Source organism: Coenobita brevimanus, chromosome 65 (genome assembly GCF_032717465.1).
Source record: "Coenobita brevimanus isolate Jiangsu-jjx chromosome 65, ASM3271746v2, whole genome shotgun sequence".
Taxonomy (NCBI): domain Eukaryota; kingdom Metazoa; phylum Arthropoda; class Malacostraca; order Decapoda; family Coenobitidae; genus Coenobita; species Coenobita brevimanus.
The window spans coordinates 35681097-35704030 of NC_137018.1; the positions used below are offsets into that span (position 1 = coordinate 35681097).

At 42.5% G+C, this 22934-nt stretch overlaps 1 protein-coding gene across 1 annotated transcript in view; it reads left to right on the forward strand.

The window, feature by feature from the left end:
• Positions 1-22934, forward strand: part of Agps (alkyldihydroxyacetonephosphate synthase) — a 93857-nt gene that overhangs the window by 48589 nt on the left and 22334 nt on the right. Inside the window, exons 8-9 of the mRNA XM_080276617.1 lie at positions 6667-6846; positions 6985-7110. Coding sequence (XP_080132743.1) covers positions 6667-6846; positions 6985-7110 — 306 coding nt within the window. The remainder of the gene's footprint in view (positions 1-6666; positions 6847-6984; positions 7111-22934) is intronic.

The window sequence follows — 22934 nt, forward strand, 5'->3', positions numbered from 1 at the left end:
TACTTAAGTGTGTAGAAAGTTTCACGACGATACATGAAGAAAAGAAAAAAATATTCAGTAAAACCTTAATATTTTTAACCTATCTTTCACTGACTACTGCTCCTAAGTGAATAAATATTATAATCATTTTAAAAATATCAGTGACTAAATTAATCATTTACAAATAAAGCTCAGGGATTAGTTTTGCCAAATAAAGCTATTATCCAGTAAAATTTCATGTAAATTGATGCATAATTTCATTTTCAACCAAAAAAAATGAACTGTCTCCCCTTAAAGTATGGTGCCATCCAAGGTGTGAGCTGTGTATGGTTGCACACCAGACAGGGGAACAGCACTAAAGTTCCATCGATTCCGAAAAGAAAAGATACAGTAGTAGTGGTGGTGATGGTAAGTAGTGGTGGAGATACAGTAGGAGTGGTGGTGATGGTAAGCAGTGGTGGTGATGGTGAGTAGTAGTGGAGATACAGTAGTGGTGGCGGAGTTACAGTAGTAGTGATGGTGGTGGTGAGTGGTGGTGAAGTAACAGTAGTAGTGATGGTGGTGGTTAGTAGTGGTGGGTTAGAGTAGTAGTGGTGGTGATGGTGGAGATAGCAGTGGTCGTGATGGTAAGTAGTGGTGCTGATGGTGAGTAGTAGTGAAGATACAGTAGTGGTGGCAGAGTTACAGTAGTAGTGATGGTAGTGGTGAGTGGTGGTGAAGTAACAGTAGTAGTGATGGTGGTGGTTAGTGGTGGTTGAGCTACAGATGTAGTGGTGGTGATGGTGGAGATACATTAGTGGTGGTGAAGTTACAACAGTAGTGGTGACGATGGTGAGTGGTGTTGGAGATACATTAGTAGTAGTAGTGGTGGTGATGGTGAGTGGTGGTGGAGATACAATAGTAGTGGTGGAATTACAATAGAGGTGGTGATGGCGAGTGGGAGTGGAGATAATGGTGGTGGAATTACAATACAGATGGTGATGGTGAGTGGGAGTGGAGATAATGGTGGTGGAATTACAATAGAGGTGGTGATGGCGAGTGGGAGTGGAGATAATGGTGGTGGAATTACAATACAGGTGGTGATGGCGAGTGGGAGTGGAGATAATGGTGGTGGAATTACAATAGAGGTGGTGATGGCGAGTGGGAGTGGAGATAATGGTGGTGGAATTACAATAGAGGTGGTGATGGTGAGTGGGAGTGGAGATAATGGTGGTGGAGATACAATAGTAGTGGTAGAGTTACAATAGTGGTGGTGGTGGTGAGTGGGAATGGAGGCACAGTAGTAGTGGTGGTGATGGTGAATGGTGTAGGGATACTTTAGTAGTGGTGAATTCGCTTACCGAGTGCTCCTACTTTGTGTAATCTGTTTACTTTGGTCATTGACAACATATTGTTGCATATTTATGACTGGTATGTTAGCCCCTAATTTGTTTAAATATAAATACACTGCAGTAATTACTGCTTTGAATTCATTTTCACTTCATAAATATTGCTGTTTATGAAGGCATCAGGATATAATAGATGACTTTGCATCGAGGAAGGCAAGAAACCTCAGGGTTTAGATGGCATTTGTGCAGTTTGGCTCATGTGCTTTTTGTTTGAGGTGCACTAGTGTAATAATTAGGTTCTCTTCTTTATAAGTAATTCTATTTGTGTATACAAGTATGTGTGATATGGGATTAGTGCAGTTTTCTCTAGTTGTAAATGTTAATGATATATTATTTGTGTCATTCCAAATGTCTTAATAAAATTTGCAGTTAGTGCAGAATGTTTTTTTTAAGGGGGGGGGGAAGGGATGGGGAGCACTGAAGGGGGTTTGCCCAGGGTGCCATGCATGCTAGAACTGCCACTGAGTTTGGGAGTGTAGGTAAACAGAATCTGCAGGTTATGTAGCTTGGAGTAGAATTGTGGTCTTTAAGAGAAGTGAGGTCACAGTGTACAATGAGGCTGGATGGTCAGGAAAGAAAATATGTAAGTGCTCTCAAGTACCTAAGTAGTGTATTGAGTAAGGGTGGAAGTTTTTAGGATGAAGTGCAACAAAGGGTGCAGCAGGGAAGAAAGGTTGTTGGTTTTTTGAAAGGAAGGATAAGGAATGAGTAAGTGGGTATGGAAGTGAAAATAAGGCACTGAGTGACAGTATTTGACTCCCCTTCCCCCCCTTTTTTTTTTACACAGTTTATCTGGTCAAGCAAGCTTATCAGCTCTAGGCAAGCAGCTGTCCTTGCAGGGTTGTCCTGTTCAGTGAACCAGTGTTCCCTTGCGGTAGACAGTGTCTCGCAACAGTGGGCTGGAAAGAGCGTGGAGGTCTGGTTGCCGGATGGATGCCGCATTTGTGTCTAACCACCCAGTTGACAGGGGCACCATAATAGGTTCCCCATCACCCAGTTATTTGGTTTCATGGTTATCACCCAATGTTATATATGTGTTTCTGGGTTTCAGGAAACCATTAGACTTGTCACTCACTGGAAAGCCACCTGAAATGCAAAGAAGAGTACAGTAAGCCCACGCTGTATAACTGATGTTGGATTTGATGAACGCCACAAAGGCCACCAAGCAATCACATCATCTGCTGTATACTGTACAATGTTTGTTAAATGGGACACATCATGCACCCCATCCGGATGCCTCTGAGTCCACCAAACAGTTTTTCAGCCCAAACTTGCAATGTCCGTTTATGGGAGCACATCACACGACCCTTACTAAACACTCCCCGTGCATGGAGTGACTCAGAACTCAGTTACCAAGGTTGGCGGCACTTTTTCTCACCCTCTTGGGCTGGATTGGAGATCTTTAGGCTTGATTAGGTGATGAGTTGGGCTATTTTGGGGCTACTTTCGTTAGGCCTTGCTGTGACCGGAGTCTGTGTACACACTGTATTGCACTTGATAGGCCTGAGCCTTGCTGTGTCATTTGTTGTGTTCAGACAACCACGAGAGTGTTTCACGTCTCTCGATTTTGCCAAGTGTTTTCCCCAGTGTTCTTGTGAAAAATGGCTTTTATTAAGAAATTACCCAGCACCTCCTCTTCTGAAAAAGCAAAGAGGAGGATTATTACCATTGTGGAGATTTTGCCAACAGTGACAATGAATGACAGGTAACTCAACGTGCAGCTACGAGAGGAGTGGCAGTGTAAAACAGTGTATATCCATCTGTCCAGGTACAGTGTACAGTTTACACTCAACCCTCGGCTATCACTCCCCATTGGTCCCGCTATGGCTGCGCTATAGCCGAAACCGTGATAGTCGAATTGAAGGACTTATGGAAATAATTCTAATTGGTGCCATGACCTCAATATTTACCCCTAAGATACTCTTTTTGTACCACATATTAACATATAATAGTCCAAAAATGAGCATGTTTTATGATGTGATCACGATTCTTATGAATACCCCTCACAGTTGATTCACTGATGTTATATTTCTTCCCCACACTTCACTTGGTCTCATCATTGTCTATACGTTTCACATTTCCAGTTTATCTGCATAACTTAGGTTCTTCCTTTTCTTTATTTCCCTGCCAGGTGCCTTAGCATTATGTTGGGTGATGGTAGGGGGACAGGGAGGGGGTACGTTGGCCATGGTCATATCATTAAAATGGTTATTGTTCTTGCTGTCACTGTTCATGGTCTGAGGGTGCGCGCTTGAATGGTTTGGCGGGCAGGAGACTCGGTCGGGCGGCCAATCAGCGCTCGGCTGGCGCTGACGTCACACGACCAATCATGGAATGAAGCTTTTGTTGGCTGGGCGAAGCACCGGAGCCCGGCCTTTTTGAAATTTTCGAACATTTCCGGTGCGCAATAGCAGGCATTTAGTGCGTGATAAAGGTATTTGGGTAGTTTTTTATATAGGCGTGATAGCGAGATACGCTAAAGCGGAACCCGTGATAGCCGTGGGTTGAGTGTATGCATTTCCTACCCCATTTACTCCAACGTGTTCTGAAGTAACTGTCTTCCCACAGTGATTGTTGAGTTTTAACCTCTAACGACTGCTGTTCTCCCACCCTGTCTGGCCCCTGAACCGCATTTAGGATCCGATTTTTCAGCTTTCACCAAAGTAAATTTTGGTCTTGTAGATTTCAAGAGCTTGATTTTGCACACCAGAAGATGTATATTTCACTCTCATATGTCTAATGGTTACCACACTGACAACCATCAAAGAACGTCAAAAATTAAAATTGTTACCCCTCGCCCATAGAGAGAGTGATAAAAAAAATGCACCAAATTAAACTTTGGTCATATAGATTTGAAGAGCTTGATTTGACACACCAGAAAATGCATATTTCACTCGTGTCTAATGATTACTGCACAGTCGACCATCAAACATGAAAAAAAGTCACCCCTTGCTATGAGTGAGAATGGGACAAAATCAAGGGGAATAGGGAGGTGGAGGGAGTGTGGGAGGGCATCAAGAGAGGGGGAAAGAGAGGGAATATGCCTGCCACACACAGCCAGTATGGTCTAGAGGGGGTATGGGAGATAGTTTGCATGGGAAGGGACACAGAAATCAGGATCCAGTGGGGCAGAGGGAATTGGAAAGATGGCATGGGGGGGGGGGTCCCTCCACATACCTGGGGAGAGGGCTGGATCGTGCCTCCCACCACCCGATCTCTTAGTTTCCATTGGCTAGGTTCCATTTACGTCATCAAAGAGGCGGGGCTTCCACTTGCAGGGTTTTGGTAGCCATTTTACGATTGTCTGCAATAGGTGCCAACGCACAAAGTATGACTGTGTCCGATCGCCTGCCGTAGGTCTTTAAGAGTTAATAACAAACACTAGTAATACTGTACAGTTCTAGTCATGAAGTGCTGTGACAAGGATGTGAAGTATGTTACAAAAGGGTTAATTATGGAACAGGTTACTGTAAAAAGGGTATAGTTTTCATTTTTAGTACAAAAATAAGCTATTGTACTCATTTATATTTGAACTTGTGCCTGAAATCCAGCCTGAGGGGGACCCATGGATACAACGAACTTTCTGCTCAAAGAACATGACTTTCCCTCAATTAATCCATTATAGCGAGGGTCTGCTGTAATAAAAAGTGACAGGAAGGATGGAAAAGAGAGGAGGGAAGACAGAAAGTGAATGATAAAGATGAATGAAGAAGTAGGTAGCACTCTAATGTATGGAAGTGAAGTATGGACCCTGTTTGAAGGACACAAATGAAGAGTGAAAACATTGGAAATGAGTTATTTTTGAGGAGCATGTGGAGTTAAATGGAGAAACAGACAGACGAATGAGAAGGGAAGGAGCATAGTGGTGTTGATGTGATATGATTGAAAGCCTTAAGAAAAGTACTTTTAGATGGTTTGGCCTTGTGGAGAGGATGGAGAATGAGAGACTAAATAGAAGATTGGATGTGAGCGAGGTGGAGGGTGAGACTGAGGATGAGATGGAGGAATGGAATGGAGAGAGATATGAGAGACAGAGATGTGTGAGTTGGAGGTAGGGGTATCAGATGCCAGAGAATAGGGTGACATGGAAATAATTTGTTTGTGGCCTCCCATTACAGAATTAAGGCAGCTGACTATAGGTAGATTGATGGATAGCAGTATGGGTTTCTTTATACAGCTTTATTGTTTTGTGTTAAGGAATTGGTGGTAATTGTATCTTATGCTATAGTCCAGTTCATGGGACATCATGCCGTGGGGAAAATAAACAAATATTTCTTGTACAGTGAAGAATATGGTGGTAAATCACAAAACCAGAAAAAGAATTAAAAAAGAAAGAAAAAAAAAACTCACATGAAATGAAAGATCATCAGACAAGGTGGTGAGTTAGAAGAATCTCTGGTCAGCCCTTTTCTTAACTTATCTAAAGCTGAATTACCAACCAGAAGCAGTAAAGGCAACCAAGAAACAGTGGATCTTCAGGTGTGTTAGTAACAGGTATTTAATTTCATATAATTGCATATTTTCCTTGAATGGTTGACAAAATAATGGGATTTTTCTTTCTTTTTTCTGAATACAAGAAGATATATGTGTTATTGCCTATGTAAACAATGTTGCATGATAAATAAGGGTAGTTGTAGCCCGTGGTTCATCTGAATTTGAATCTGGTAAACTGCAGATTGAAGTTACTTTACCTCTTTCCTGCAGCCCATCATTTATCTTTCAGAGGATAGGGAATGAGTTAAGGGGCATTTGTATAACTGAGCAGAAGAGCTGCCCAGTTATACTGCTGCCACCATGCAAAGGTATCCCTCTCCAGCACCATCATGAGAACAGGACACTGTAATCTTCATTCAGAGTTGTTAAAGGCTGAATGCAATGTACTGTAGTTTTTAAATATTAACTTTGAATTTCAGATTTTGTTGTACGGAAGAGTTATGGTTACTGTGCATAATTTAATATACCAGTAATTAGTTTATAGAAGTAGTAGTAAATTTTTAAAATAATGAAATTGTAGTACATGTTACTGTATACCTCACTTAATGAAAATGTAGGAAGGTTAGTTGTTGATCCTTGAGCATTTACTGTAGTATGGCCTGTAAAAAAGAGATTTGTTTCATTCCAGTCTCCCGTTCTTTGTTCAGTACCATACTTTGCTCTTGGCATTGGAAAGGATGCTCTGCAATTACAGTTTGAGGAACCAGGCATTTCTTTTTAAATCTTCCTTGAATTTAAGGGTTAAATACCCTTGAAAATATATTTCCAGTGTGGGTACATTGTAGTTAATATTACCAACATACAGGAACACTGGGAGTAGTAACAGAGGTGACACTCAAAGTGCGTCCAATCCCTGCTGTGAGACGATATGGGTCAGTCGTGTTCCCGGACTTTGCAAGTGGCCTAGCCTGCATGAGACAGGTTGCCTTCCACCGATGTCAACCAGCGTCCATCAGGCTTATGGATAATCAGCAGTTTAGATTTGGTAGGTGATGTAAGGAAATATGATGCAAGTACAGTTGTGGTATACTTTACTGTATTATGTGAGTAACTGGGAGAGAATTGGTCCAAATGAATATTTAGGGATTTACTGTATCATTATACTCAAGTCTCCCATTATTAGGTCATGCTCTGAAACCTCCATCTGGGCTAATGGGCCTCCTGAGTGATGGGATAAAGAAGATGTACCTCACTCGCATCAGGGGATTTGACCTGAACACAATGTGTGTTGCAACCCTCCTCTTTGAAGGTATGATGTGCATGATTGGGTATTTGTATGTACATTAATGCTTTGGATATTTCATTATCTTGGTATTATTGAAACGGATGTTATACTCCAAGATAATGGAGATACAGTTGTTGTTGTTAATCAACCCTGGTCTGGCTGAGTAAACCCTTCAACTGCAGCAAGCAACCACCCTTGCAGGGCTATCCTTGTGCAGTGAACCAATGTTATTTGCAGTTGACAGTAAACCGTCTGCCATCAGTATGGTATTTTGGACTAACTGGGAGAAAAGCTGACAAAATAGCTGATGTTCTTTAGGGGAACATAAAGACTGAAAGTTCTGTTTAAAACAAATCTCGATATATACCCAACAGACTTATAGATGTTCACAGTTTTATGTCAGTTTTGTGTGGGTTTATACTGTGTACCTTGATACTGTATAGATAAATATTAAATATTTTCATTAATGAATGGTGATGGATGGAATGTCTCAAATTTGTTGTATGCTGATGATGCAGTACTTGCAAGTACCGGACAAGAACTTGGTAAGCTAGTGCAGAGTTTTGCTGATGTCTGTGATTGTCGTGCCTTGAAAGTAAATGTAGAAGAGAGTAAAGTGATGGTTATTGAGAGAGAAGGTGACTTCCAGTGCTATGTAACAATGAATGGAGAGAGACTGGAATTGGTGATTGAGTGCAAATACTTGGGTACAGTGATAGAAAAGAGAGGAAAATGTGCAAAAGAAGTTGAAAGTAGAGTTACACAAGGAAGAAAAGTAGCTGTTGCAATGAAGGCCTTGATAAGAAACAGAGGCTTGAATGTTGCAGCTGCATGAGGCTTACATGAAGGAGTGTTAGTGCCAACTTTTACATATGGATGTGAGACTTTGGTGTGGCATGAAAATGAAAAGTCAAGAGTAAGAGCAGTGGAGATGGGACTGCTGAGGAATGTATATGGAGCACAGAGGGTGGATAGGATACGAAATAATGTGGTTTGTGAAAGATGCGGAGTGAGGAAGTCGGTGGACACCAGAATCGAAGAGTGTACTGAGATGGTATGGTCATGTGGAGAGAATGGATAACAATAGAGTGGTGAAAAAGGCATATCTGAGCAAATTCAAAGGAGGGAGGAGGCGAAGTAGGCCAAGGAGAAGGTGGAGAGATATGGTGGATGAATGTGTGAGTAAGAGAGGTTTGGAAGTCGTTGAGGCTAGGGAACTGACAAGAGATCGAGCTGGATGGATGAATGTTGTAAGGAGAAGTGCATGATCAGGGATTTTAGCATCTCTTTTTAACATGGCAGCGTCCAGATTGACTCTATTGGATACAATTACATGAAGCTACAGAGCGTGGTGAATGTTTTTGGCATATCCAATAGGGCCAGGATTCTGGGGGCTTGAATGATGAGTGAATGGAAGCATGGCCCATTGGACTGGGCAAATTTGGGCTGTCTGGACATTGCTGCTCCTCACCCTGCCCTAAGGTGGGAAAGGAGGTCCTGATGATGATGATGGTGATGAGTAAACAACTGAACAGAAAATAATGATAATAAAACATTACCTTTTTATTTACTTTTTGTTTGGTTTGGTGGCTGCGTCACCTCAATTAATCAACCTTTTGTTCGATGTATTTGAAGGTAGTTCGTTAGGCTCACAAAAGTAATCAACCTTTTGTTCGATATATTTGAAGGTAGTTCGTTAGGCTCACAAAAGTTGATATGGCTGCAGTTCAGATTAGCGAAGTTCAGCTTATCGAGGATTTTGTGTACTGAGCCCATTGATTGACCTCCTTTATCATTTGTTTGGTCTGGTGGCAGAATCACCTCAATAATCAACCTTTTGTTCTATGTATTTGAAGGTCATTTGGTAGGCTCACAGAGGTTAATTTAACTGAAGTTCAGATTAATGAAGTTTAATGTATTGTGGGTTTACTGTCCTGAGCTTATTGTTTAACCTCCTCATTAATAGCTTTGACGAGTGTGTATGTGTGTGTGTGTGTGTGTGTGTGTGTGTGTGTGTGTGTTGTGTGTGTGTGTATTTACCTAGTTATGATATACAGGAAATGAGCTACGCTCATGGGGTCCCGTCTCTTTTTCTCATTGTCAAATTTTGCCTTGAACTCGTTTACGTGTTTAGACTGGACGATCTCTTTGTCCAGGCTGTTCCACAGGTCTGTGCATCTATATGGAAAGCTATATTTCTTGATATCCTTCATACAACTTGGCTTTTTCAGTTTCATTCCGTGTCCTCTTGTCCCATCCCATCCCATAGGAACCGATCATTTTTATCAGTTTTATCTAGTCCCATCATGGCCCTGAACACTACAGTCATGTCCCTCCTTTCTCTCCCTTCTTCTAGGGAAGGCAGGTCCAGCTTTTCCAGCCACTCTCCATAAGACGGATCTGCCAGGCTGGGGGCCATCTTGGTTGCTGTACTTTGTATTTTCTCAATCTTATTTATATCTTTCTTCTTGTGTGGGGACCACACTACTGCTGCATATTCCAACCTGGGGCAGATCATGTCCACTATCAATTTTTTCATCATTTCCTCAACCATGTAATGGAATGCCACTCGTATGTTAGTAAAGAGATTGTACGTATCTCTATCTTGTTAATATGTTTTTCTGATGACAAACTATCCTGTACCAGCACTCCCAAATCTTTCTCTTCTCTCACTTTTTTGATTGGTTCATTACCCATCATGTAATTCAGTGATGGCCTCTTGGTACCCTTACCCATTTCCAATATTTTACATTTTTTTGCGTTAAATTTCATTTCCCACATCTGGCTCCAATCTTGGATCCTGTTCAAGTCTTCCTGCACCATTTTACTGTCTTCCTCAACTTCTTCTCTCCTCAAATTCTTTGCATCATCAGCAAACAGACTTGCATAACTGTTCATTCCATCTACCATATCATTTACGTAAATCAGGAACATTACTGTCTCTAACACCGAGCCCTGTGGGACTCCACTTGTTACTTCCCTCCATCCAGACATCTTGTCCTTTAATACTATCCTCATTTGTCTGTCTCTCAAGAAGTCTCTCATCCACTCCAGGACGTTTCCCTTCAGTCCTCCTATGTGTTCCAATTTCCACATTAGTCGCTTGTGGGTTACCTTGTCAAAGGCTTTCTCCAAATCGAGATACTCACAATCCACCCAGCTGTCTCTCTCGTGTACCACGTCAGTTGCTTTTGAGTAAAAGCTCAACAAGTTGGAAACGTATGACCTTCCACTTTTGAATCCAAACTGTGTGTGTGTGTGCGTGTGTGTGTGTGTGTGTGTGTGTGTGTGTGTGTGTGTGTTCATGTTCTTACCTAACTGTATCTTTACAGGAATGAGTCAAGCTCGTACCATCTCATGTTTTGAACCGTTTTTATCATACATGTCTTTAGATTTATGAATAGTTTTGGCACACACTATTTCATTCAGTAGTGCATTCCACAGATCATGTGTTCTATTTGGGAGATTGCATTTCCTTACGTCTGTATCATTGATTTTTTTGTACAGTTTTCTGCAGTATCCTCTTAATGTTGCTTCCCTGTAGGTTATATACTCATTTACGTTTATTTTCTCTTTTTCCTGTGATGCATTTATATTACATAATCATGTCTCTTTTTTTCCTTCTTACCTGTTATGTTGGTAGGTTTAATTTTTCAAGCCTTTCTTCACAGCTTAGGTCCCTTAAACTTGGTGCCCATCTTGTCCTTTGTACCTTTTCAGTCTTATCTATGTGTTTTTTGAGATGCGGATTCCAGACTACTGATACATATTACAGAGTTAGTCAGATGTATGAAGTTATTATCATTCTTAGCATGTCTTTATTTACATATGTACAGTAATCCCTCCACTTTCCGATGTAATAGAGCCAAAAGCATGTCCGGAAAGTGGGCCCCAGCCTCCTGGACTTGTACTTATGGACCCTAACCTACCCTGACTCAGAAAAATACCTATACAACTCCCGCTGGACATGCATAGCATCTGTTTAAGACCCAAATCACACCAATAAGGGACATAAAAAGACTGAAATAAATGCAAAAAACCCAGAGAATGAGGTTTTAGAAGTGAGTTTATTCAATATCAAACATTCTGGGTACTTACAACAAGTCCCTGGCTCCTGGACTGGTACTTATGGACCCTAACCTAGCCTAACTTAGAAAAACACCTCCCTACTGCACATGCATAGCACCTAAGACCCTATTCACACCAATAAGGGACATAAAAGAGTGAAATGAGGTTTTAGAGGTAAGTATGGAAAATACAGTACAATATGAAACATTCTGAGTACTGACAATAAGTCCCTGGCCATCTCGATGAATAACCCGCCTCCTCTCAGACTCTGACAGTAAAAAGGAGTACCTGAAGCACCTGCAGTACACTGTACATGAAGTCTTGCAATGAACTTAGTCATTTGCACTCAGAATTCCATTCTCTTAACACTGCGCACTCTAGTCTTACTTGCGCTCCATTGCACCTTAATGAAATAAGTGTTGCACTCTGCACTTAAGTCTTTGCACTCATAAATCCATTTTCTTAACATTACACACTCTAGTCTAATTTGCACTCCATTGAACGTCAATAAAATCAGTGTTGCACTCTGCACTTTAGTCTTTGCACTCACAATTATAATTTCTTAACAATACACACTGTTTTCTTCACTGCACAACACTGTAAATTCCTGTGTGGTCTAGTGGAGAGCTCTTGTCGTTTAATCACTGTCAGAGTCTGAGAGTAGCTGAAGCAGGTGGCCTAGGGGTGCGTTGCTTGGTCGTGGTGATGGACTACCCACTGCAGACGACTCTGAAGAGAGGCGCAAACTCACGTCCAGTGGTGACTCCACCATGCCTGATGTGCTGGGCTGTGGCTCGGAGGATGAGGGCCTGTCTTGGGGAGGCAATGGTGTGGAGCCAGGGCTGGGCACAGTGGGGGTCATGGGTCTGAAAAAGCTGTCAGTGGTTGATTGACGCAAGGAACGACGATTTTGGCGATTAATGGTGCGCTGCCTGAAAGCGCACACTTCCTCCACAAGTCCCAAGAGTTCCATCTCCTTGTCGCAGTCCAGGTGTTCCAGGTAGTCGAGAACTAACTCTACGTGTTCCCAGAGTGTGCTCAGCTTGGGGATGGCTCGAGTAGTGTCGCGCTGAGAGGAGTCCGCATCATCGTTGCCGTCCTCGTTGGAATCTTCAAGCTGGGTACTGACACCTGCAACTGAAGGTGCGATCTCAATATCAGACATGGTCTGATACCCAGGATCGCCCACGTCGTCATCCAACCACTCACGCACTTCGTCCACATCATCATTGTCGCCACGCGCACGTAGACGTGCATGGAAGTCATCCTCGTCAAAACCTAGGAAATCGTGCTCCACATCCGTTCCGAGAAGCAGATGAGACCAACCATTTTCTAGAGTCTTGACAGAGACTTCCTTCCATGCACTGGCCCCAGTTGTAGATTGCAGACTTGATGTTGTAGCGGTGATGGTTTTCCAAAGTCTGCTGGCCTCGCGTGTCCCGTCCTTTCCTCGCTCGTCCTCGTCCTCGAGAACAACCATCACCTCGTCCAGGAACTTCCATCGGTACAGCCTCTTCATTGCCACGATCACTCCTTGGTCCATTGTTTGGATTAGAGCAGTCGTATTAGGTGGCAAAAACAAGCACCTAATGCGTCATTCTCAGCCACCAAGTCCATGTCACACGGGTGAGCAGATGCATTGCATTGTCGAGGAGGAGGGCCTTTACCTGGTCACGCGGGATTCCCAGTGTGTTCGTCTGGTAATGGATGACCTCCTTGACGAAGTGCTGGTGAAACCAGTCTTTGAAGATCTTGGCTGTGAACCAAGCCGTCACAGAATGGTACCCCATGACAGGAAGGACATCCATCACCCCACGAAGGCACTGAGGCTGCTTTGCACAACCAACAATAATGGGCTTGAGCCGGTGCATGCCATTAACATTGGCACAACACAAAGCAGATATCCATTGCTTCAAGAGCTTGCAGCAGGGTAGACTCTTCTCCTTCTTGTCTGCCAGAGTGTTCGTTGGCAGCAAACAATAGAATTGACCAGTTTCATCAACATTGTAGACTTGACTGAGAGTGAGGCCCTCCCTGTCGATCAAGCCCTTCACCTTCTGCCGAAACTCCTCTGCTCCCTCCTAGTTGGCATTTTGAGCTTCGCCATGGGCCTTATGGTTGGTAAGTCCATTGCGTAACTTGAAAGCGAAGAGCCAATCCTCGGATGCCTTGAAATCTGGGGTGTCATGTAGCCTGGCAAACTTCTCGGCGGCAGCCTTCATTTCCGTACCGTGCATCAGCACACCAGCAGCATGTTGTTGTTACCAAATCAGCATGGAGCGGTCAATTTCTGCAAACCTGGGAGTGTACAGAACTTTCCTCGCCACGTTGCATTTAGTTTTCGATGTGAAGTCAGCCGTGTACTGGGTGAGTTTGTCCTGGGATTTCTTGATATCAGACAAGGTAGAGCGGGCCAGGTTGAATTCACAGAGGATGCGAGAAGTCGACCATCCCGCATCCACCTTCTCCAATATCTCCCTCTTCTTCTCCAGAATCAGAACCACTCCCTCTTCTCAGGCAGCGGGGCCATCATCACACACACAAGTAAGAGGCAGCAGAAGAACAGCAGGGCCTACAGGAGGTAGGGCACCACCACAAAAGTGAGCACCTGGGCGGCCATGGTGAGGAGCGTGCACTCACGACGATGGTTAAGCAGGAAATGGGGAGGAGACAACATCGCCCTGGCGAACGTCGGCAGAAGTGCGCGGCAAAACACAGCTGGTCGGCACCATGCTCGAAGTGCAAATTACGGGTGAAAAAAATGTTGGATTTGTTTTGGCCTTTTTACGTTTTTTGGCCATTTTGGGGTTCCGAAGGCCCGAACCCAAGATGTCCAGACATTGGGGTGTCCAGTTATTAGGCATCTGGATATTAAAGGGATTACTTTACATCCTGAGTCCCACTCCTCCCAGTTTACCTCTTTACAATTAAAGTCACCCATCAGGATTATGCTGTTGCTTTTCTTAATCACTCTCTGTAGCTGTCTGACCATGTCCGACAACATCTTTTGAGATTCCTCCTCATTCCATGTCCATGTCTTGAGGTGGGTGACATACGCTACTGCGATGTCTCTCTTGCCTTTCCCTCCTGTTTCTAGTATCATGTATATCACTTCAACCATACCTTCTCCCAGTTCGAGACTATCCACATGTAGGCTGTTTTTCGCTGCTATCATCACTCCTGTTATTTCTTTATAATTTCTCCATAGTTTGTACTTCCCATCTCCCATTTGGATTTCAGTATTCTCTCTTGGCTTGGTCTGTACAGAGCACATAATGTCTGGCTCATTAACCATAAAAAAATTGTGTCACCCCCCTGTGGCAGAGGGGACACAATCTGGCCGCACTGTGGGGTGGTACTACTACTCTGCGGCCAGGTTTTATTAGGAAGAATACTGCCACCATATTCCCTGTGTGTAGTAAAAGGCGACTAAAAGGGGCGGGGTGAGGGGACCCCCCCCTCCTCTGTTTTTTAGTTCCTAAAAAGAGAGGCCAGAGAAAGGGATGTGGGATTGAGTTATCCCCGTACCCTGAAGATTGGGTCTATGAATGTGCGTGGATGTAGTATGACTGAGGCTAAACAGGAGGAGATTGTGATAATGTTTGTGAGAGGAAAGTTGGATGTGTTAGCTTTGAGTGACACAAAAATGAAAGAGAAAGGTGAGTCTGAGTTTGGAAGTGTGAATGGAAGATTGCCAGGTGTTGATAGAGGAAAGACAAGAGAAGGTGTGGCATTGTTAGTGAGTCTGGAAGTACAGCAGTGTGTGATTGAATGGAAGGAGGTGTCATCGAGACTGATGTGGGTGAAAGCGAAAGTTGAACGTGAGTTGTGAGTGTTTGTGAGTGCATATGGGCCTGGTAGTGAGAGGGATGAAGAAGAGAGAGAGTCTTTCTAGAATGATGTTGATGAGTGTCTGCAGAGTTTTGGAGCGAATGTGAATGTGGTAATGATGGGAGATCTGAATGCTAGAGTGGGAAATGTAGCAGTTGAAGGTGTAGTTGGTATGCATGGTGTGCCTGGAAGAAATGAAAATGGGGAATGAATGATAGGGATGTGCGCTGAGCGAGAGATGGTGATTGGAAATACCTTGTTTGAGAAGAAAGATATAAGTATACATGGATGAGACAGGAGGGTGGAAGGGTTGTTGATAGAGCATTGATGGACAGTGTGGTTGTGTCCAGCAATGTAGTACAGTAAAACCTCGATTTAACGGCACCCTAGGGGGCCCTGAGCATGCCGAAAAAAACGAAATTCCGTTAGATTGGGGCTTACACCTATCAATGCCCCCAGATCTCACGCTAACACATTTTAACACTTTTTTAAGCATATAAACATGTGCAGACATACAAAATCAATTAAAAAGAATTATATTTAGAACAAAAGAAAGCAGGTAGGTGTGGTGTTGTAGTAAAGCACTGTACAGTAATCCAGGTAAGTACAGTACAGTTGAGTCTTCATACAACACATTATAGGTTATGCAGAACCATGTGCAAAATCGATTTCGCGCTAAAACATGACATATATTTACATGTAAAATAAGGGGTTAGGTTCTAGGAGCCTCATATTTTTTGTTAAAAGTACAGTATATTTAAAGATAGGTTATTAGAAATACGTCTGCCATAAGACACCGAAGACAGTGTGTTTGCATACGACCTCACAGACTGGGCACATCAGTGCATAGCTACTACATTCTGACCTAACCTAACCTATTAGTTTTGCCTTCTAATACTCCCCATAAAAATTTTAATCACCAAGGATTGCCACTAAGCCTCTTGACAGTCCTCATTAGAAATCAAGCATAACCTTGACAAAAACAACATGTGAATAATGGCTGGCCAGCATCACGCATATTTCATCACGAATCACTTTCAGTACTAATATAAAAAAAAATGCAGTGTGAAACTTTTTGAAAGCCATTAGTCATCAACAATAAAGGAAAAAAAAACTATACATCAGCATGGAGTGATTGCGTATCTCACTTCTCAGATACACATGAATGCAGATATCGAGAAAAATAAACAAGTCAGCCAAACAGTATAATTTGTATGATAGTATAATTCACAAGAACTGGACTCACATAATTATCTTGCCTAACTGTTTATGTCAACACGTAGTGTCTTCACGTATTGTAAGATCTAAATTTACCTGACCAAAGATCGTCAGTTTATAACAAAAAGATCGAGCACAAAGCCTTTTTTTCTTCGTTTTTTCACACTCATTGCACTAAAGGCGAATACATGAATTTTACTGCTCCATCATTAACTTTTTTTTTTTCCAACATAGAAAACTATCCACATCTTAAACAACCCGACTCATTTTATCTGTCTGATCATTTGCATTTAAGCTGCAACGCTACACACCACTTCGTCCAACAATTTTACATTTTCATTTAGAATCAGTGCTTTTCTTGTGTTCATAGCACTTTCAGGGTTCTTAGGCATAACTAAAATTAGTTTGGAACCATATGCTCAGTTCTGAGAGGAAACGAGGAGCAAGGAAATAAGCAAATAAATGTCTCATCACACCGACCGTTCACACAACACTGAGGTAGGCACTAGGCAGCAGCCAACAGGCTGTGGCTGATGGTATGGGGGTCACGTGGGTCGGGTCAGGTCGAGGAAACCAATCACTGACCAACAAAAGCATAACACACGAGTTGTATCTGGAAATCCAATACCAAAACACCCATTTCCCACAGTTTCTCTCTTGCGCAATTGAGTGGTATTACCATGCTATTATATAATTATGGGAGAAATTAAATGCTTATGTTATTGTAAGATCATTGTTTCATTTGGTCTTAAATCGCGACTCTACTGTACAGTAATCCAGGTAAGTTAGTTGGCGGGTTGGAGTAGAACAGATGGCACTACATAAAGTTCGCTAAGTTATGAAGTCTGTAACACTAGTTCTTAAATCTAACCTTACATGTTAAATTTTTTCATTTTGGGTTCAGGCTAGGCGGGAGGAAGACTGGGTGAGCATAAACATACCCAGTTGGCGGGAAACAGCAAACAGACAATCAAGATGCACGCGATGCCCGCCACATTAGAATTTCTTTCTAATTTTTACCCATTTGGGGGGAATTTTAAAAATTTTTTTGCAAATATTCCTTGGGAGATTTGTGCAGTTAGTTTGGGGTTGCCGTTAGAATGAATGCAGTTAAATCGAGGTTTTACTGTAGGAAGATTGTTGGATGTGAGAGTTTTGAGACGGGAGGGTGGAGGTATGTCTGACCACTACCTGGTCGAGGGAAAGTTAAGAGTAGGTAAGAGATGGGTGAGAGCTAGGCAGAGTTGGCAAAAAAAACACTTTTTTTTTTTAAAGCCTAACCCACCTGGGTTTTTTCAGTTTGTTTCACAAAATACCCCCCAAAACCCGGGCAAAAGTGGCTTTTTTCAAAGTTTACCTTAAATTTAATTAAAATAATGTTTCCGCTGTACATAATTATGAATAGCCCAATAAAATCTTTTCACACAGTTATTTGAATGAGGGATATGAACACAATCATGTTTTGACCTGTTTGGCCGTTTTCCTTGGGCTGCCTGCTACACAACAAAACATGCTTCAACATGAGAAGTTTGAGAGCACTGCACAACTCATGAGTTGGCAAAGATCAGTCCACACTACACAATAGTAGGAGAAGGAGTCAGTTGCCTTGCTACTCTCCTTTCTTTGGTAATTATATACTTCCATTTCTCAATCTTCTAAATACTTATTATTGAAAATTCTGTTGCATAAGTGATTTCACACATTGTCTTAACAGTAATAATAGCTTTTGGTAACCAAATATCTAAGCCCATAAAATACATCTGTTTTAAACACAAAACAATGTTTATAATATATTGCTATAGAATTATTGATATTTGGTAATGGTATGAGACAACATAATGTATAAGTTAACTTCAGTAATGATTGCTGTTATATAACAAGTTTACCCCACTTCAAGCTTACCCCACTCCTTAATAAAACCAAAAACCATATCTGTGAAAAACAATTTTACTCGTAATTTTAAAACTGTCAAAATTAGAGACAGGATGTGTTGGCTGTAAAGTTTGTATTCACCACATTACATGTGAACGTATAAAAACTGAATCTGCTGAGAAGGAAAGCAATGTAAAAATATTCTTAAGATGAAGAAAACTTTGGCTTGATTTTCTGAAATTGCAGTAAGGGATAATGTTAGTATTTTTCAGGAAATATTATTATTTCATGTCAATAAGACATTTGGAAGTGAAGTGTCATTTTTATTTTATCATTGAGGCAAAAGATTGCATTCATATTTGGAAAAAAAAAAAAAATGTTATATTGGTCGGGTAACTTGGCAAGATCCATAATTTACTGTGACACAAAAATATTATCATTTCAAATGAAAAGAATATTGGTTATAAAAGCTATTAGAAAAATAGAAGTATTATGAATAGTTTTGAAAAAATCAAACGTCAACATTCATATTTGCAAAAAGAATGTTTTACTCATGTTGATGATGGGGGGCGCGGTAGCACAGTGGTAGCGCGCCGGACTCGTAATCGGGGGATTGCGAGTTTGAGCCTCGCCCGGGCTGCTGTGCCGGAAGTGGTAGCTCGCTCCTGTAACCCTAGGGGGGCTATATAGTCCAATACAGGGCTTAGCTCAGGGGAACTCCATTTCTCCCATTTTTTTTCATGTTGATGATGAGAATTGTAATAAGCTTTTCTTTAATCACTAAGTTTATGCTTCCAAGATACTGTAAATACTTGGCAATGTGTTTTTTTCACCAGTGAAATAGAATATGATTGATTAGCTATTATTTACTTCTGATATTGTGTGCAAAAATATAACCATTTAATCAAATAAAACTGAATTTATTAAATACATTATTTTTAAAAAACACAGTAAAGTGGGAAAAATACTGTTTTTTTTTCAAGTGGGTTTTACTGAAAAAACCCGGGTGGGTAAAACCAGGTTACCCACTTTGATGCCAACCCTGGAGCTAGGAGAGTTAGGTGTGGCAGGGAGGTTTTGAAAGTGAGTGAGTTGGATAAAATAGAGAAAATGATAGAGTATCAGGAGAAATTGAAAGATGAGTGGAATGCAGTGAAAGATCAGGAAAATGGCAGTGTGGAGGAGGAATGGCAGTTTTTTAAGAGTGCTGTGGTGGGGCATGTGGAAGAGGTGTGTGGTGTGAGATGAGTGGGTGTGGGTGTAAGAAAAGGAAGTGAATGATGGTGCAAAGAAGTAAGCATGGCAGTTGCTGAGAAGAGATGTGCATATGAAGTGTGGCTGCAGAGGAAGGATGAGGTGTCATATGAGAGGTATAAGGAAAAGAGGAATAGATCGAGAAGGGCTGTGCGTGATGCTAAAGTGGCAGCAGATGAGAGGTGGGGTAGGTGGTTGACTGAGAAATTTGAACAGGATAAGAAAATGTTTTGGAAGGAGGTGAAAATGGTGCGAAGGGGAGAGTCTGGGAAGGAAGAACGAAGCTGAGGATGGAAGGATGTTAATTGAGATGGATGCAGTAAGGAAGAGATGGGCGGAGTATTTTGAAAGATTGTTAAATGAAGAGGAGGAAAGGGAGGCTGAGATTGTGGAGGATGGAAGGGTGCAAGGAATAAATGTGTTGGGAGAGTTGAATGATTCTTTAAAGAAGATCATGAAGGAGGAAGTGCAGGAGGCAGTAAAGGAGATGAAAACAGGGAAAGCTGCAGGTATGGATGGATGTGCTGTGGAATGTCTGAAAGGTGGTGGAGCAACTATTATCGACTGGTTAGTAAGATTGTTGAATGTGTGCTTTGTGCATGGTATGGTGCCAGTTGACTGGGCAGGTGCTTGTGTGGTCCCATTGTATAAAGGTAAGGGTGAAAAATATGATTGTACTAGCTTTAGGGGTATAAGTCTGTTGAGTGTTGTAGGGAAGGTTTTTGGTAGAGTGTTAATTAAGAGAGTTAGAGAGGGTACAGAGGGAGTGATTGGTGATGAGCAGTGTGGCTTTAGGAGGAGGAGGGGATGCGTGGATCAGGTGTTTGGTGTGAGACAGGTGTGTGAAAAGTATTTAGCGAAAGGTAAAGATGTGTTTTGGGCATTCATGGATTTAGAGAAAGCGTATGATAGAACTGATAGGGAGGCTTTGTGGACTGTTTTAAGATTGTATGGACTTGATGGTAGGTTACTAATAGGAGTGAAAAGTTTTTGTGTAAATAGTTGAGCGTATGTAAGAGTGGGAAATACTGTGAGTGATTGGTTTCCTATGAGGGTGGGGCTGCGGCAGGGATGTGTGATGTTGCCTTGGTTGTTTAATATTTATATGGATGGTGTTTTAAGGGAGGTGATTGCAAGAGTGTTAGGTGGAGGTCTGAGTCTGGTGAATGTTGATGGTAGAGAGTGGAATCTGAAGCAGCTGCTGTTTGCAGATGATACTGCACTGGTGGCTGATTCAGAGGAGAGATTGAGACAGTTGGTAGAGGAGTTTGGAAGGTTGTGTGAAAGGAGGATATTGAAAGTAAATGAGAATCAAAGTAAAGTGATGAAATGTATGTGGTTGGTAGATGGTAGGAAGATGAATATAGTTTTGAATGGTGAGTTGCTTGAGGAGGTAGAGTGTTTTAAGTATTTAGGGTCACTGGTTGCTGTGGATGGAAGAATAGATGCAGAAGTGAAGTTTAGAATGAATGAAGTAGGAAAGGTGCTGGGAGGAATGAAAAAAGTGTTTAGATGTCGTTGGTTTAGAATGGATGTAAAGAGAAGGCTGTATGAGGGTGTTGTGGTACCAACTGCATTATATGGGGCTGAAACATTGAATATGGGTGTAATTTGAATGTAATGGAGATGAGATGTCTGAGGAGTACAGTATGTGTGTAGTGACGCGTATGGATTGAGTGAGAAATGATGAAGTACGAAAGAGAACTGGAGTGGTTTGGGAGATGAGCAGAGGGTGTTGCAATGATTTGGGCATACGGAGAGAATGGATAATGAGCGATTGGTGAAAAAGATAACTAGATCTGATGTGAGAGGTGTAAGGCTGAGAGGAAGGCCATGAATAGGATGGATGTACAATGTGCAGAGAGCATTGGATGCGAGGGGGATGTCTGGTGAGCAAGGAGGAGTGGCTGTGCACGATCGAAATGAATGGAGAGAAATTGTGAATGAATAATGATGCAGCCCTGAGGATATTCTCCCGCATTTTGTCTGATCAGCTGATCAGATTAGATGCAGGTAAGGGGATGGGTCTGTTATGATGTGGCAGGGGTAAACTAGCTCTGCTGTTGGGCCCTGCTGCGGATGACACTGATTACACTGCGCAGTTGACCCTCGTGCGGTGTGGTGCGTTGAGGATCTGTCCCTTCTCCACTTTGGGGCTAAGATGCGAATGAATGTGTTTGAGTGGATGAGTAAATTGGGAGTGTGTCGTCCTGTTTCGGCTACCTCCCTTTCCTTGGGGGAAGCAACCTAGGTATATATATATACAGTGCTCGTCAAAATTATCGAGCGCCTACCCCTGGGCGCACAATACTTATGGCCAAAAAAGAATCACCCTTTTTTGGTGGTAAAAATTGACCCACAAGTTTGCGGCGCTAGCACGACGTCATGGTAGCCTGAGGCCTTCCGACGCGCTGGTTGGTTCCCACCTCAGTTGCCCATGGGCTGCCTGAGAGAGAGGAACTCCGCCGCATCTCCCTCTCTTTTTGCGCCCTTTTTTACTGAGTGTCCTGCAGTGTTTTCGCTTTTGCCACTTTGTTATGGCACCTACCCGTGAACTATCAAGTGAAATCATATCCCAGATCGTTGCTCTAAAGGAGGCAGGCCACCAGACAAAGGAAATTAGTGAATTGGTTGGTGTGGCTCGATCGACAGTGCGTCGGTGGTGGGCGTGGTTTCGAGTGGAAAACAGTGGCGAAGTTCCCACAAAGAAACTGCGGTCTGGTAGGCCTAGGAAAACTTCCCCAAGGTCTGTTAATGTTTTAAAACGTGCAGTGGAATATAATCCTCGTGTGAGTGCAAGGAAAATAAAGGAGAGCAGCCCGGAAGTGTTTGGTGAGGTGTCTGTGAGAACAGTGTCTTGTAGGGTCCATGAACTTGGTTACACAAGTCACAGGCCTGTGAAGAAGCCTCTTCTCACAAAAAACCAGCGACTTCGTAGGTTTGCCTTTGCTAACAAATATCTTAACTGGGGTGAGGAGCAATGGTTGTCAGTGTTGTGGTCTGATGAGGCAACATTTAGTGTCACCTGTAACAGAGGAGCACGTGTGTACGGACGCAAAGGTAGTGACCCACTTGACCCATGGTATGTAGAAAGCTCAGTTAAACATCCTGATTCACTCATGGTATGGGGTTGTTTCTCAGGGAAAGGTTTGGGGAAGCTTGTTGTACTTCCCAAGAACCTTAGAGTGAATCAGGATGTTTACCTGGAGCTTCTGTGTGATCATTTACCAGACTCCTTCAAGCTAACAGGTGCACGAGTGTTTCAGCAGGACGGTGCACCTGCTCACAAGGTCAGATCGGTCACCAATTGGCTTCGTGACTGCGAGGTATCATTCATGAAAGACTGGCCAGGAAATAGCCCAGACCTCAACCAGATTGAAAACCTCTGGTACCTTGTAAAGAAGAGTCTCCAAGGGAAGGACGTGAGCTCTCTGCCTAAACTGGAAGCCGCCATTTGTGACTCCTGGGGCAAAATACCCCTCCAGCACCTCAGGAGCCTCGCCCTTTCACTTCCAAGATGTCTCAGGTCCGTGAAGAAGCTTAAAGGATACCCTACGAAGCACTAAAGGTAAATAAAATGCATTATTTATATGTTTTTTCAATGT